The sequence below is a fragment of the Crassostrea angulata genome, chromosome 7, assembly GCF_025612915.1.
Source record: "Crassostrea angulata isolate pt1a10 chromosome 7, ASM2561291v2, whole genome shotgun sequence".
NCBI lineage: Eukaryota > Metazoa > Mollusca > Bivalvia > Ostreida > Ostreidae > Magallana > Magallana angulata.
The window spans coordinates 14,130,919-14,148,768 of record NC_069117.1 but is presented as its reverse complement, the minus strand read 5'-3'; the positions used below and the strand labels follow the sequence as shown (position 1 = coordinate 14,148,768).

Below are 17,850 nucleotides of genomic sequence, written 5' to 3'. Positions count from 1 at the left end.
AATAAAAACAAGTCAACTTAAAAATCTTTTATTTTTTCAGAGTAAATTTCCTTTCCTTAACAATAAAATACAGGCTCAATAAGGGTGATGTAATTTTAATTTTAAAAATTGTTCATCATCTGTAAATATTCATAGAAAATGAAACACTAGGAAAATCACAGAAAAAAAATAAAATCATATCCAAAAGTTGAAAATATGTCCTGGTAAACGAAATTTCAACTTATTTCTGCTTACATAATTTCAGAATATTAATCCTATTTCATTCAACAAATATTTTGGGCAACGAATAAAATGTACAGATAAGATTATGGTTTATATATAAATCCAAGTATAATTTATATACACAGGTTAAATTAGTGACAGCCTACGAACACCAACATGGAATAAAAATGATTATTGTAAACATAGTACAGCATTGATTTGAAAGACTTAATGAATAAAAATGATTTTAACGGCCGACAAATGTTCAATATTAATAAACTACTTGAAACTAATACATTTAACAGGAGCACTTTAATTGATATCAAGTTTTACTGATAACTATTTTGTCCATGGATAGAACTATCTCCTATGGGCCTGAAATGTCAGCTAGATTTATTAAAGCAAAGACCCAAAATGTTTAAGCTAGTCATGCATGTAGGTGCTAAAACTTATCACAACAATTAAATTTCATATATAAGCATTCCCCTGAAATATTCAACAAAACCTGGTATTTAAAACCTGGAGGTAAACAAATCATATTCTGTTCCAATGTTTAAAACTGTTATACTATTCACTGACAAAAAATCTGTCCTTACAAAAAGATTTCACCGTCATTATATCAGAAAATGGTAAAATTGGTAAAGCAAATTACAGAGCTCTTTATTATTCTAAATTTAAAAGAAGACAAACCGGCACCATAAGTTGTTTGAATCAAATTTAAAAAAAACAGATGACGGTCAATAAAACTGGAAAACAACAACAACAATTTATTTTGAAGATTTTCCCATTATTAAAACAGGAATAGGTTTCGATTCCTAAGGCTGTTTTGGATCTGGGTCCACTCATATTTTGTCTTGATGTAATGAATGGCTCCTCTCAGGAAAATAAGCATTCCTTAGAAAAAAAGCAAAAGAAATGACTATAGGTACCTTAAAATTATTTCAAATTCAAACATATATCCCCAACCCACAAAAATCTTTTGCTAAAACTTTTTGAATTTTTATTTTAAATTTAAAATACTATCTTCCATCTATTAGAAAACAATATTAATACTTGTCTTGTATGTGTTTATTGTCTAGTATATGAACTGAATTGCTATCTTTGTGCTGGGTAGGGTGAATTATTAACAATTTTAAGAGGTCAATAAACGAGCTCAAGGTGAATACAGGAGACCAGTAAAAAATGTGCAATACTAATACTAGATCTGAAGGTCAGTTGTGTCAATTAATGTCATGTTGTGTTTCCAATAACTGAGTATATTGTGTTAATGAAGACTTCAATAACATACATTGTATTACAAATCTTACCACAGAGAAGCAGCAGCCACCAGACCCAGGAATCTCCATCAGCCCAGTCGCTGGCCCACTTGTTGTGCTAAACAAAAGCATTCAACATCATTAATTGTAATAAATAGTTTGAGGAACAATAATTGACAAGTCAGTCCCTTTATTTCATAGTTGTTTTCAGAGTTACAGTTTTCTTTTCATTCACTAGGAAACAAATATACGGTAGTGGTTGCAAGTTAAAAGATAATGACTGTAAATAATACACACATTAATTTCATAAGTACATGTACTGGTTTGAGTTAATTACAGAGAATAGACACCTACCCTAACAATACAAATCCACTTAACAATGGAGAGACCAAGCCCCGATAGAGCCCCACATCGACCTGCTATTGTGTTGAACAGGCAGATTGAACACAAAAACCCGATCCAGTTAAAGAAAAAAGCCACTGTAATGAAAAGTGTATTGCATCATTAATGTTTACATGTAAAATTTAATGCAAAAAAAAGGTTAAAATGGTATCTTATAATTCACATTTCTGTCATAATATTTAGTCAGTGTTGCACAAATTTATTTCATACACATACTGTATATTTATATTAAACCCAAGGAATTATTATCCATGTAAAATTGCAGGTGGCAGCTCTCATGGATTTTAAAAATTTGTATATTTTTTGACAGTTGAAAACTATATAAATTGATAGTAAAAAGTTGGCAATTGCTATTTCATATTGTTGCCAGTTTTGCAAAATGACTAAATTGCAGAATAAGTACTGCATTACATAAGAAATCTTCAGTACATGTATGTCATTGCATATCTTCAAATAACCTTTATTTTGTCCAATGTCATTCTTTCTTTCAAATTCTTTATATATCAAAATTTCTTTTAATAAAAAAAAAGCCTTTCACTTCTACTTACTGACAAAAGCACACAAAAACATGCCATCTGTGCCAAGTGTTGTTGTTCTAAATAAACGGCCTTCATGCGCAGAAATTTCCTGGAAGGAAAATTAAAAATTCACTAAATATTAAATGTACAATGACATCTCATTTCTCACTGAAAAAATCTTGATAAACTCGTACTGTCTCAAGAAATGTAAATTTGTAGTGTGTATTACTAACATTTTCTTTTAATAGATAATTTGAATTTAAACATAATCATGAGTAAGAAGTTAATATTGGAATACAACTATTGAATGATAAAATAAAGAAAGTTGTTTTCATGATATAAATATATGGACATACATCTGGATTCTCTAAATTGATATCAGAATCTTGATGAGCCTCCTGAAACTTTGAGCGTTCTGCCTCCTCGTAAGTGGGCAGGGTTGTGGCCTCTGCATATGTTGGGAGCTTTTGGTTGGCAGCGCCTGTCAGAAAAAAAAATCAATGTAAGTCTTATACATATCCATAGTTTACTGGTATGTGTTCTAGTGCTTTCTTCATAAATTCTTATGCTTAGAATTTAATGCATGCACCATCAGACTTTAAGTCTTACAAAGTCTGGGTACGTTTTCTCCTGGGTACGTTTTCTCCTGATATCCGTGGTACTATAAATCAAAGTACTGAAAGTACTAAAAAGCGCTAAGCGGGGAAGAAAGTGTTAAAAATAAATCGATTGATATGAAAATACATGTAAAGAATCATATCGTTCGTTATTGAGAAAAATGCACTTAATATGTAAAATTGAAATTTACAATTTACAATTATATAACAATCTGCCTTAAAGCATGTTTAAAAAGAGAATGCTTGATTTTAAAATTTTAGCAATTTCTGGAAATCGAGATCATTTGTAGTAATTTTATAATGATATTGCTAGTTAGTTTTAAACAGATTTCGCTACTGTTTAGCAGACCTACAGAGTGCATGCTTCTTGTAAAGTGTTTGTTTTACTGTGTAATTTGTCCATACTGCACATAAATTAGATCATTAAAAAAAATCATATTTGCAAATTAAACGAGGTTAGCTGGTATCACTTTATACAGATTAGTACATATGTTTATTGTAGTATTTCAAATAACTCGACAAAAATTCCGCATTTTTATATAAAACATGGTGTTCATAACTGTAAGATATTACAATTAAAAACACTCAAAACCTATTGATGTTGTAGAATTATTTCAATTATTAGTAAACACCTAAAACACAACTTAATACTGGTAGAACAAATGCATCTGCATGCAGGATAACTTCAATTTAAATAAGTTCTCCCTACTGCAAAGTTATGATATTTCAAGAGTACGTCATCTCCAGGGTACGACCTCTCAGCATCCGCCAGTAGGTGGCGGTATATAGGAAACGCGAAAACGAAAGTGGAAGTAGGTTTAGAAATCTGGCGACAAAAAAGCGCTACAGCTATGCTTAGCGCTTTAAAAAGTGTTACCTTGACCATAAGTCCCTGGATATTCCGGAGGCGGCACTACCATCACCAGATTGACAGGTTCAGCTGGTGTGCTGGATTCAGTCTCATGAAGCTAATATAAAAAATAATAACAAAAATATTGATATAATTTAAAAGTAATATACAAATAATACATTTGTATCAGCATATCTTGTCGGTTGTCATGAGTCACTATTGCTTATCTACATGAAAATATCAATTGCAATATTTAATAAATTTGTTACAAGGTTATAACCTTACCAGTAGTTTACTGTCATAAAGATCCTTCTTGAGACATATTACAGACACTCTTATCGATTACCACTATAACTACGGTATGTCATTATCATGTTTAATAGTTTAATTGCATGAATCAGCAATTTTTAGACGGTGGCTATTTATAGCCACTGTCTATTGCTACGGTCCTGACCGGAAGGGTATTTCTCACGGGGACCCTAGCGGATAACGAACGATAACTCTGTTAGGTACATGTATGCAGTGTTTTATCTACGTGTCGATTTCAGTATGAGAACTCATTTTAATCTTATCAGATATTTTAAGCATTATAGCTGCTAATTATTTTGTACATACATTTAAATAATGTATGAAATTGTATTTTATTTTAAATGAGCCGTTACCCTATCTGCTTACGCGGTTTTAATAATCATGATAAGGCTCAAACTGCCAGTTTTGACGTTTAACTCTGTATCAGGACTGCATATAAACTATATCACTGCGATAATTGGTCAAGAGATCTCACAATAATTGCTTCTTGTTTTTTATGATATAAATAATTGTCAGAAACACACTATTTAAACTGGTTTGCCATTTCATATTTCAGCAATTATGCTTCATCGATAAATTCAGCCATTTTCAACGCATTAGTTTTAGTTGAGCAGTATATTTTTTGTTGTTGTAGCTTATTCCAAAGAATTCACAACAGATACTGACAATGAATTTTACATAAATTACATATTATTGAACTTCAACCGATCAATGGCACAGTTTCTTCTACAAGTGTGCATGTGTTTTCAAACACACAAAAACTTTAAATTTACGATACAAATGTGTTAAATTTTCGACTGACCTGTGATTTACAATGTACCTTATTTTGTACCTCACTCAGTCTGTAGAAACATAAATTTTATTACAGGCACCTCAATATTCATCAGACAATATTTACTGCAGATGTTGACGCTTTACTTGCTGCTGACTTTCTCTCAAACACGCTAATCGACGTCGGATTGTAAAATTCACGTGCAAATCGAGTCGCCATTTTAAATGTTTATAAACTACATTTTACGATGTTTCAAAGATTTTTAGTTCAGATTTTTTTTTACATATGCTGTAAAACGTCTTATGGATTTCACGGCGTGTCAGCTCGTGTATCTCTAATTTGCAGCAAACGCTAGCTTTTTTGTGAGAAAAAACATGCGATATTCCATATACATTTATGGTACATAATGAACGGTAATGTAAGAGAGCATCTTTTCTTTGGTTTGGGGGCATTTTTTCACTAACAGATAACATTACGTAAACATCGCCCCGTTTGCTCTCAAATGATTCCTAATTCGCGAGTACAACTCTATTATGAACTTTCTTCGACATTTGTTTCCAAGTGTTAGCATCATTTTATCAACATGCATTTACAAATAGGCGGGCCTATATAAATGCGCCAGTTTGTTGCGACTCGCAATTGAAATACACACCGGTTAGAAAGTGTCATCACTTAACACAATGCTACATCGGCCGTAGCGTATACATTCATGCTATATTTGCGATAAATAATGAAACATGAAGGCAAAAAAATGTGCTTCATAGATGACTGTAGAATAGCTGAGCTACAGAAATAAAGCTTTCCGAAAATATTGCCGGGATTTGCGAACCCTAGATCTATTGTTTAGTACATGCAAAGAATAAAATCAAAGAAGATGGGCGAATAAGGCGTGTAAAATGACCATATGAGGACTGATTAGATAGATCAGATTAACTTCAATTCATTTTCTTTCATAGAGTGGGTCTGAGCTCAATATTTTTTTTTTACAGTCTAAATGTGGTTTAATGGAATTTAATAAACCGATTGGACTCAACAAAAATGTGGAGAGATGACCCACTACAGTTCAAAAATGTCATTTTGTAGCTCAACAATTGAAAGTTTTAGAAATATAATACAAGTCCGAAAATTCGTGGTCATTGTCTCATATAGCATTTAAACAACGCACTTTGTTGTGAATGAAATGGCTCAGTGGTTAGAGCACCAGCCATTAGGAAACTTTATAGAACTTGGGTTCGATACCACCAAATCTTAAAAATTTATTATTTTTTTCTTATCTTTTTGAAATATTTCAAACTGTATATAGTTAGAAATTACCATTTTGTAAACTTGTATAATAACATATCAAATATATTTAATTGAAAAAATGCTAAATTTGAAATTGTATTTTACAACTAAACCAAAAGGGCAGTTGCGCCATCTTACCCCCCCCCCCCCCCCCCCCCCCCCCATCTTCTTTATATACACAGCTATACGGTCAGAAAAACGTGCGTTCAGCTTGAATTTTGTTTGTTTGGTGTTTTTTAAAACTTATTTTGTATAATTAATCAATATTTGTTGTAAGTTTACTAGAAAAGTTTAATGTATCAAGTAATTTATGCGTGTTAAAGTGTACTGAGAAGCGATAAAATATACATGTGACTTTCCCGAATTCATTCAAATGGTTTGAATAAATCTATAGCTAAATACAATAGAACAAATGTTTAAAACGTTGATTAATGAAACTGCCGCGACCGAATGCTGTATGATATTTTTTAAAATTTTCATTCACTTTCGTTGTGAGCAAATGGAAATAATCCCCTAAAGTCGAAGATAAAATATTGATTTACTCTTCTGTTTCATGATGACGTGCACTCCAAAAGCAATACCAGTTTTATCAGACAGGTTCTTGCAAACCCATTCCATTTTCTTTACACCTTAATGTATTAACTGACTATGAGGGGAAAAAAAGCAAATGTGATGATCCACAAGACTGCAACTTTTTCCCCGTGAAGAAAATGAGGGAAAATGCTGTCGAGAGGGACAATTAACATACTATATGTATGCCCAAATAGTTAGTAAAAATAAGTATTTTATCATACCAAAGCTTTATTTGTTCTCGTTACTTTGAGAAATCCACAATATATTTAAAGCACAATAGTCCAATCCACACTTTTCAAAAGTTGTTCCCATTTGCGGGGTCAACCCAAAGGTCAAAAAGGAAAAAACCAAAATTCCCCTTCTTCAAACAATCAAATATTTGGGCGTACTGTGATGAAATCGCTTTGGATTTGATTTATTCATTCAATATGTGGTGGCAACCATTCAAACGGGGTTTTAATGTCAACTGATATATATACAAACATATTGATACAAAATATAGATACAAACTTCTATACGACAAAGACTACTGTGATAAATCTTTGGGTCTTTCCCAAAAGATGACGACCAAGAGACACAGCATTTGTAAAGTGTAGAGTGAGATCACAGCTACGATTTCCACAGAGTTATCCATGTAGGAAACTCACGACTAGTTGTGCGAGTAAGCGTTAAGTATTAGTACATGAATGCGATACTGGCCGCGGTTTTCTACAAAAATAATTATCATACATCACTCATTGTTACATGTAATATGCCACTTTCAAACGACGCCACCGTCTAACAGTACTTTCAGTACTTTGATTCTATCTAATTCTACCAAAAAATTTACATCTATTCACTTCACAACATCTATAGTCAATTAGTCATTACTACACAACCAATACCTGTAGTTTGATTATGTACAGGGCTTATCGAAATGAGGCTACTGAACATGTTGACAGACTCCAGGTGATAACTATTCAATAGCCCTTATCCCTCAAGAATAAGAACACATATGTACATGAATATTATAATAAGTAACTTCTTCTGCTCGTCACTATATGTACCATTTATCATTATCATGTGTAGTTTATAACGAATCGAGTTTAGAACAGGAGTAACATTAAGTTTACATTTAATGATTTTCTCAATAATGGCCCCGGCCCCAGTACCAGGGAGAGACCAACCATTTTTGTTCTCTCGTTGGAGCAGTGTACCGCACCATGTAATGGTTACATACATCATATGCATTGGTATATGTCCTTGCTTGTATGATTCCCATCTTATTGAAACATTAATTAACAATTAAACATTTCTTGCACAACATACCACTTCATAGCGGATGGAACTTCTATCCATAGCTAGATAGAAGGTCTGTCTTCGTTGTTATCCTTCTAAATCTGTTTAGAATGACTGTTTATGATGTCCACTTCCGGTAATAGGGCACCTGCTGATATTGCTCTATTCTGATTGGTGAAAAAGTTATAAGACGACATAAAACCGCGAAACTCTAAAAGAATAAAACTGTGAAATTTGTCATCCTATTTTACATAAAAATTTCTGATGCGATACCTTGACTAGATATCAGCTTTGTCTGGTAATGATACCAGAGACATAGGCACCCTAAATATTTTATGTCTCTTATGACACATAAAATCATGAAAAAGGTTGAAACTTCTCACCATTGTACATATTGACAGAACCCCTGACTTGCGGTTGATCTAGATTGTGCATTTTTTAAAAGGCCCAACTGACGTCTTTACACGTATCTGCGCGGGAGGACGCGTCAAATACAAACACGAGATTTTCACTGGTTTTTTTTTTATTTTATTTTTTTTTGGGGGGGGGGGGGTCGTTTGTTTAGTTTAGTTTTTTTCCTTCTTTTTTTTCCCATCTGAATTGTTTGCCTTTTCGCCATCATTTTATTTGATTATTTCTCAAATGTTTTTTTTCGATCTCCCATTCCTATTTGATTACACCGGTAATATATTTTTTACAATATATTCTTGAGAGCTGAACATGTAACGTTATTTTTTACTGATAAAATGAGAGAAATATGTATTGGTTAATACTGTCATATATATTTATGTTTCAACCATCAGTGCATCAGAGATTGATTTGAAATCATTAAGGATTTGATTTGGAGCGTCATCTCATCCTAAGAAATATTTTGAAAAAATTCAAATAAAAGTTGAATTCATGTATAGAAGTTATTGAAACTATACACTGAACGTTACTTTGAACATTCTTTAGAAAACACGATGTTGTAACAATCATTATTTTTTCTGCGAATTTTAAGCTTTTTGAACAGATTGTCAGTACAACTCTTATAAACCGCCCCACGAAATTTTAAGAAACTTTGCGGGTCATAATGGCACCATATGTAGATGTGCTTTGACCAGGAAATTCCGACTCCATTATCATTCTGTGTATTTTGGCCATTTGTTGAACTTAGCAATAAACGTGGCAAATAAACAGTTTGTCAGCGCAACACCTTATAACCGCTACACATAATTTCTTTGAACATTGTAGCTAATAAGAACATAAAGTGTAAAAAAAAAAAAAAAAAAAGCTGCCAATTTGTTGAAATCTATTTAAAAATAGTTTGTTGAATAAACAGTTTGTCAGCACACCATCCCTTAATAAACCGCCGCACATAATTTCGTATATTTCAAAACCGTCCCCATATTTTACCTGTACTAACTATATATGATGCCGCTTGTCGACCAAGTTCGAAAATATTTGTAGCTAAAAAAGACAGTGTGTAGAAGTGCAACATTACCAGGAAATTCTGGGATTCCATTCTTTCACTGGAAATGTTGGCCATTTTGAACTTTGAAATCTGGCCAGTATTGAATAGAGTATTCAAAAGTTCAAACTATTTCTCAACACAACGTTTAAACCCTAAATAAAGTTTCAAGAAACTTAGTTGTTGTTAAAGACTGAAATATAAATGTGTATATTTGCAGGAAGTTTTGATGTAAAAATTTTCTTTGAGTTTTACCCCTTCGTGTATTTATTATATAAAAATGTATACCCTATCGCTCGTTCTGTGTAGAACTGTCAATTAAGTACCGTAATCCGGTAATGTGGGAGCATGGGGTATATATATGAGCTTGCTAATTTTTTCTTTCATTAATCAAAGTTCTAATATGAAAAAAAATCAATATTATTTATATTATAAAAGGTACTTGTAGCATATTGACAAGGAAGGAAATTCAGTATCGGCTTTAATCAAATGATTTACAGGAAATTATATAGAAACTTTGTCCAACATTTTGCAACAAATTCCTATCAGATATCATAATTTTGGACACAATTATGTTTGGCAGTTATTTTACATCCCTTAAGTAAATTCACGCATTATTCTGTTCTCAGCCCACTTTCCTGATTAATAAAAACACAACACACTTGTTAACTTATTTACTATTTCATTTAATTATGTTTCTCTCAGGATTTACATCAGTATATCCTGCATGAAATTACATAAAGCAATTCAATTAACTAACGCAATGATACATAAAATGAATGCAGCTCCTTCTGCTATCACTAAAACATTTTCCATGAACATAGAGAACAAAACACGATCAATAGAGCTCAGTAAGTGGTGGTCCAACAAAACACAAACATAATACTTCACAATGTACACGATACACTTGGATGAATCAGGGATGATAACTCTCGGTCAAAACATTGCAACTTGTTGGGGAAAAAAATTTCATGCATATAAGTCAGAGACCATTTTGTTCTTCAACAGTGACTGAGTACTAGTCTCAAGGGATAACAGAGTACTCAAATTTTCATACATTTTTTTCTTTCTGAGCTTTATATACATTCCTTATACTTAATCACTTTAGTTTGAAATTTAATATTTTGTAAGAAAATATTTATTAAAATCTCCGAAAAAGCTGTAAAGCTTTTTGAAGTTTCTTAAATGGGTTACACATGTACACTATGTTTGCCTCCTTGTGATGTATGTTAAGGCATGACAATATTAAATCATCTCTGTTAAAAAAAAAAAGCTAAAAAGATAGTTTCAAGAAAACTCCACCACTTATTGGATTTGGTATTTACACATATCAATAAAAGAAAACTCAATAAAACAAAAAAGGGTCGTAAAATGATATGATTTTCACTGATTGTGACAGTGTAAACGAAATACTCGTATTAAATGTAAATGACAATGTAAAGAAACAACGATGATAACAAAGTGAGAAACAATAATAAAAAAAAGTCAGCATCCTGCTAGTTTTGTAAATAAAATACTAAGTAAAAAAAGACTTGATCAGATTTTCTAAACATAAACATCAAATTTTAACACTAATTGGTTACAGAAATGATGAAAACATTGGCATTTCATACAAGAATGAAATCCAATTGTCCATCTTAAAATAATTCAAGAATAAAACTTTAAATTTAAACAGATTAAAACTCCTCGGAGATCATAAAAATAAAAAGTTATTGCATACGGTTCCCTATTTGGGGACACCAATACCTGAATTATTTACACTGTACATACAGCTAAACTTTAAACATATCTTACAGTAAACTCTTTACAAAAAATCGTATTTGGTGGCATTTCAAAAAATCCTCCTCATTAAGTACATAGTATTAGAACAATCGTTTGATAACAAAGAAGGTACAGCGAAATGAACACTACGAGATGAATGGTCGGTGGGTGCTGCACAAAACATGAGAGTGACTAGATAAAACAAGATGGAGGAACTAGTGGACAGAGATATTTCTACAGCATTCCGGTGGGAAGCCCTTCTGATTACAGCTATCATAGTGGACAGTTAGTAGTTACTGAGTATTTGGTCACATGTCTGTAAAATACTATCGAAAGAAGGCTAACTATTAGTAATGGAAGATTGTGATGTTCTCTAAAGATTTGGTTGAAAAATAGTAAGATCTCCAATTGATGCATTATTTCCAATTGATTGATGGAGAATAGAGTATACAAATGAGCAGAAAAATCACATTAAATATTACCAATTCAACGGTCAGACTTTCAAAATCACTTTTTGGTGTTAAAAATTATTGTCCAATGGTGCCATTTTTTTCTGTGATCTTTCTTTACTGATTAAGGTACTTGTAGTGATGATATGTTGGTTATATGTTTTTTGATTGTGTATATTAAGTAGCTGTGCCTTCGTAACCATCGCTCAACTAGATCTATCCACTTCCCTAAATTTTTTTTTTTTTTAGACAAAACAATAAATCATCCCTTTTTACAAATGAATAAGAAGTACTTCCAAATGGTTTTTTTAAGCCAAACAATAACTCAACTTATGTATTTTAGATAGTAATCATGCAAGGGAAGATTCAGACACCATTGAACAAATAAGCTACTTACGTGGTTGACAACTCTCGCATGTATGGAATATATTGCAAAAGGTTTTGGGTTATATTCCATACATGCTCTTGTGTCTTCATTTAACAATAACCTGTGTATTAACCATAATAATTATCTTAGATTATGTAAAATTTCATCATCAATTGGATTCTTTTTTAAGTTAAAACCAACATGTTCTTATAGTTCAAAACACAGAACCAGTACTTTAAAGCCAGTACAAGTTGGTGGGTTTAACACTATTCTGATGAACAGATGAACCCTGCATTTTCAATGATAATTCGGTACAAACATGTTATACATGTATATCATATGTAAACAGTCACAAATTTTTAACAGCAATATAAATATATATATATATGAAAATCCTGTGCAATAATTTGATATTAAAGCTAGACGGAAGCTGTATATATATAAAAACAAAACAACAGAATGTCCAACAAGAACAGCTTTAGCACAATCATCTTGCTTTCTTCTGCATAGATAACAAAGACAGGTTGATCGACCGTTTCCCAGACAACCAACACAACTTCCTCAATGTTTTGAAGACTGACATTAATATGGATTTCTTTGGTTCTCCAACAATTTTGTCCCCTTTTCTCACCAGTATCCTGAAGTAGCAGCCATCCTTGAGCATTTGATCACTTGTTTAAAAACTTTGTGCATTCTGCTATTAATTATGCAGTTTATGCTAACATGCTCTACGAAGCAGCATTCAAATGTTACTGAAAGGCAGCTGATCTTGAGCATTTGATCACTTGTTTGTAAAAAAAATCCCATAATTTCTCTGTCCCAACTCAATTCTGTACTTAACAGATACATTTTTTCGTGCACTTAAGTAATAAAAAACATCAAAAACCTGTATTTTGTATGGTGGGTAAATGTCTCGAGAGAATCTGGGATTTCTTTCCATCAGGAACACAACCATAACATGTTTATCATAAATATATGGCAGTTAAAAGCTGAACTCTCCCCTACATGGCAACCATACTGGTTAAGTATGAAGCACTAAACAGTCGTCTCAGGTTTCATTTCATCACTGAGCACCAGAGGTTCTTGTTCGCCACTTCCACCGTTCACAGCAGAAATGTCATTGTAATAGCTTTTGTTCGTCAACTGCTTTTTTGGCACATTCAAATTTGGGTCATCAAAATATTCTGGGTTTTGAAAGTTCAGACCTGGGTAGCCATTATGGTCCAAGTGATCATCTAAGAAGACAGACCCTGAACTATCATTCAGGTAATCTGCAAAGAAAAAAGCATCAAGAAATTACTATGTGGCTAAATGAAGTTCAATATAACATACAAGTACTTGTATAGATTCTTGGTGCTTTAACCCCTTTTCTTTGTGACGTAAAATTATGGTTTGTGAATGGAGCTATTCAGTATAAAAATTCTACCATTCTTTTTGATGCAATTAAGGATGATGTTTACTCAGAATGAAAAAAAATTCCACTGATGATAATGAAAAACCAACTATTGTGTGTTATAGACCTTACATGATAGTGTTATTCTTCGCTTTCAAAAAAGTAGGTTAATGGCCATTGAATATTTTTTGGAAATATAAGAATTAAAAATCACTAAAAATTTTACACTATGATTAAGATTTTCTTAATAGTGAAAATAATACAAATTATTAAACTCTTTAACAAATGAAATACAGTTTATGAATGGCAGTGACATTATATATGTACAAAGCATTAAGATTTCAGTAACAAATTTTATAGATATTCAAGTCCGAATTTCCTCTATCAGTTTTCAAATCCCTACCCATAAGTTTGGAGACAAGATAATAAGTGTTAAAACAAGTACAACCAAATAAATTGGATAACAACTTGGTTGTAAACAAAATCTTTTTTATAAATTGTAAAGACTAAACCATACAATTCAAATAGTTTATCATTATTGTTACCATCTGAGGGTAAAAGTTTGGAAAATGATGATTCATTCGGGGTTTTCCCCACTTATTCATTTGACAATTAACATATAATACTTGCTTGATTTAAAATCAGAATTAAAGAGACTAGATTCCAAAATCAGAAAAATCCAAAGCATAATTTTCTCTGCATATGAAGATTGCAAAAGTGTCATGGCAAACGATGAAGAAAGAAAACACTAAATGCAGAGTATAATAAAAGATATTCAGCTAAAATATCATACCAAGATTTACCTTTGTTGAAGCTGACCATGAATTCAAATTGAATGCATACCAGGTTTTTGTGGTCAGAGAGGTTGTAATTAATTTGCAATATGACACACCTTGTCTTTTATATAAATCTAGTCTCTTACTTTCGCAAGTGCAAAATTTAGCGGTAAATACCGGTATGTTTGACAAATTTCTCCAAAAGCTCCTAGTTCCAACTTTTATTTACTTTAAAAAATTTTTGTTTGTATATTACTAGTGCAATTTTAGGGGCGCCATAAATTGCAACTTTTTTACACATACAGACTAGGTTAATAAATATGATGCTCTCATTGTAAGCTGCTCTGATTTGACAATATTCCAAAACAATCAAAATAACACGACATATAATAGTTCAATTTCTGTTTTAAATAAACTACGATGGTTTTTCACAGATAAACAAATGCAAAATGAAAAACTCACAAATTTTACGTCTTTTTGAAAGTCTTTTAATATCAAATTTCTATGGCACTTCCTCATGCTTGAAGTTTCTTAACTTAAACTACTGATTGAACATTTCGCCGTTTCCCGATTTTTGTTGATTACGAAACTGAATTTTACGCGACATTCATGCCAGTTTATTTAAATTACCTTGTTCTTATAATGAACATAAAACACGACAAAAAGAATTCGCAATCACATAGAGTTAGACAGGTCGTTTTCATACTTCATCCATGTTATATCATTTACCCATTTAAATAAAAAGATTACCTGAGGGGTAAATTGGATGTTTTTCCTGTAAAAGCATAGTTAGTTATGTTTTCATAGACAGAAAAGAAAGAAATTACATTTTTATTAACACGCTTTGTTGACATTTCAATGATAGACTGGCAATGCCTGTTTGATATGCGTGAGCGTTATACATACTTCATATGATAGATTTACGATTTTGTATGATAGAAAGAAGACCACTCTTTTTTAATGACAAAGAATTAAGAACTATATTCATTATGTCGCACATTATCATTTCACGTTTGTGCTCAAAATCCACTCTAAGAGTGCTGATGACAACAAGGATCTTCTTGCTTCACGAACTCATGAAATATAAGACAATTGTAAACAGTTTTTTTCTAAAAATAGATTTCACGCACATCTCCATTCGGAACTTCTCAAATAGTTACGTTCATTAGTATGGTACAAGGTTTGCTTCAAGTAAGTCGTCAAATTCATGGGCAGCGTTTTAACAAAAATTACTTTGAATTGTTTTATTTTATAAATATCAAGAAAAACTTTAAAGATATATATGTAAGGCCAAATAAAATTAATTTCTAGATTCTCAACCCCGCCCGCCCCTCTGAAAATGGCCCGCCCCAATGCATGATATTTTATTTTGAAAAAAAAAATAGTGTGGAAAAAAAATTCCGGGAAAAAAAATAGGGCTCAGTGTACAAAAAATGAAACATTTTAACGCCTGTATTACCGTTTAATTCCAGTCATATTTGTAATCATAAAGATATAAATGTCTTCATGCATTAACAGTTAAGTCCAAATAAAATGGAATTATAAGATCACAAGCCGGTTTGTGTACTCATATAAGCATTAACGATTTAGAAGAATATAGTTGTTGTTATTTCTTAAACATGAACGATGAAAAGGGTGGCATTAAAAAAATTAAAATATAATAAATAAAATACGCCCAACCACCCCATATTTTTTGCAAATCAGGATGAGAATCTAGATACATATTGAAATTTTAGCAGAAACAGCTATGATAACAAGGACTCGTTCGCTTCGCGAGCCAACTCAAAAATAGTGAAATTAATACTTAGTAGCTAAACCCTTAATAAAATTTGCAGGCTAATTAAACAATCATTTAATATTATCATAATGAAAAACTTGATGCTGCATTAAAAAAAAAATACATGTATCCATTGAATCTCCCTTATTGATAGTGTTAATATTACAGAGTGTGATAATCTGGATCATGAAAATATGGTGTTCCGAATCCAGATCACCACTCTCTGAAACTCAAAAAACAATGTTTTTTAGTGTGCCAAAAAAGTTCTTTCAAAATGGCTTTTGTTCAATATGTTAGCATTGGACAATAAGTAAATGATGTACAGTTCAATAATAAAAAGGTATTCAATAAATTCATCATTATATCAGTAACTTAACCCAAGGAGCTGGATCACATCAAGTTGCCAGGCCAAATCATCAGACCAAACGTGATGCTTATTGCTTCATTCAATCTGATTATTTGTGTTTGTGAACTTAACGTGATCTGGTTCTTTGAATCAAGTTACTGATATAATAGTATATATACCAGTATGTAAATCAAGAGTCTTACCTTGTCCATCTATTAAATCTGCATATGCCCTAGGTTTGGAAGACTTTGGCTGAAGATAGTCATCTTCATCCAGAGGTAACTGCATTTTGTTGAAGCCAGGAGAGTGCTTTGTGTAATAATTAGGGATGTTGGCTTTTCCGGCAGAACCATTTCTGTGTGGTCTTTTATGACCAGTGTCAGTTTCATCTGCAGAAAAGATAACACACAAATAAAACTCATTTGGCCATATTACTACATATGCTTGTTTATTTAATATTCCAGGGACTAGTAAAGATCTTTCATGTAAAAATAAATGTTGTGTCATTACCAGTGTGGAGAACTTTGACAGGGTCGGAGCTGTAACGTGAGTTAACACTATCCCCACGAATTCTGGACGGATCTTGAGCTCTCTGATCTCGAGCCTTGGCTGCCGACTCGAGATGACCATATCGTTTTTCTCGACGAGCTGGCGCTTGGATTTCTTTCATAGGTATGGCATTCGAAGAGGGTGAGGATGCCTCATATGGCAGTAATGGAGTCTGTGAATTAAAACACTCAAAACTCAAATAAATTCAATTTGTTTTTGAATTAAAAAAGCTTTAGGCCTATACAAAATAGTAAAACTTAAGGGAAATAATGTAAATATTACTAGTGGTTGTCATATGACCGTTACGTAGTAATGGTAGGTAAACTATACCGACTTATGGTATGATGCAGATGCAAATTACCTTGTTAAGGTATGCATTAATGATTACATTATCATTACTTCATGCTTTTGGGCTTTACATTACCATTACTTAATTTTCTTGAAGTAATGTATTACATTACCATTATGCTGTGAAAAGTCAACAATAAGTCTTAAAAAAGTAAAGCTAAAATTAAAAAAGCTTTTGCAAATGTTTCATATATGAAACACACATATCTAAAGGTTCATATTCACAGTCAGCTTAAAATATGATTTAAACGAGACTTATGTTGCCATTTTTGAGCTTCAAAGTTTCCAAGGTTTCATCTTTTAACTGTATCCTGACTATACTAAATATAGGTTGTACAGGAGCGGTCCCAGGAAGCTGGAACTTAAAGATACTGTATCACAATTCTTGCTAAAGAAGAATATATGTGTTCATTTGTTTTCCAGAAAAGAAGAAGGTCTGCTTCACATATCTACAGATTCATGTCAAATAGAATGATTTAAACAAGAATGATGTTGCATTTTATTAGCACCAAAGTTTCCAAGGTTTCATCTTTTAACTGATCCTGGAGGGTTTGAAAATACTAAATATAGGTTC

General features: G+C 32.1%; 2 protein-coding genes across 4 annotated transcripts in view; both read right to left on the bottom strand.

Moving 5' to 3' along the window:
* Nucleotides 1-12: 12 nt before the first annotated feature.
* Nucleotides 13-8,241, bottom strand: LOC128156649 (NEDD4 family-interacting protein 1-like). The gene is made up of 7 exons (XM_052818869.1): nucleotides 8,091-8,241; nucleotides 3,872-3,962; nucleotides 2,734-2,858; nucleotides 2,408-2,486; nucleotides 1,812-1,936; nucleotides 1,509-1,575; nucleotides 13-1,095 (listed from the first exon to the last, which is right to left on the bottom strand). The coding sequence occupies exons 1-7, from the start codon at nucleotides 8,118-8,120 to the stop codon at nucleotides 992-994; spliced, it is 621 nt and encodes a 206-aa protein (XP_052674829.1). The 5' UTR covers nucleotides 8,121-8,241; the 3' UTR covers nucleotides 13-991.
* A 1,930-nt stretch (nucleotides 8,242-10,171) lies between these two features.
* The window catches only part of LOC128157355 (epidermal growth factor receptor-like), a 54,770-nt gene continuing 47,091 nt past the window's right edge, over nucleotides 10,172-17,850 (bottom strand). For all 3 annotated transcript variants that reach the window (XM_052819854.1, XM_052819853.1, XM_052819855.1), the window contains 3 exons: nucleotides 16,890-17,100; nucleotides 16,583-16,768; nucleotides 10,172-13,358 (listed from right to left, as the gene is read on the bottom strand). In XM_052819854.1, the coding sequence (XP_052675814.1) occupies nucleotides 13,123-13,358; nucleotides 16,583-16,768; nucleotides 16,890-17,100 (633 nt within the window). In that variant the 3' untranslated portion in view covers nucleotides 10,172-13,122. The remainder of the gene's footprint in view (nucleotides 13,359-16,582; nucleotides 16,769-16,889; nucleotides 17,101-17,850) is intronic.

Bases quoted from the DNA above. Each gene is read 5' to 3' on its own strand.
- LOC128156649 (XM_052818869.1), bottom strand. From the start codon at position 8,120: ATGGATAGAAGTTCCATCCGCTATGAAGTG. The intron at 3,963-8,090 runs GTATGTTGTGCA...TTTTTATATTAG, and splicing joins GTTCCATCCGCTATGAAGTG to CTTCATGAGACTGAATCCAG. The intron at 2,859-3,871 runs GTAACACTTTTT...TTTTTCTGACAG, and splicing joins TCCAGGGACTTATGGTCAAG to GCGCTGCCAACCAAAAGCTC.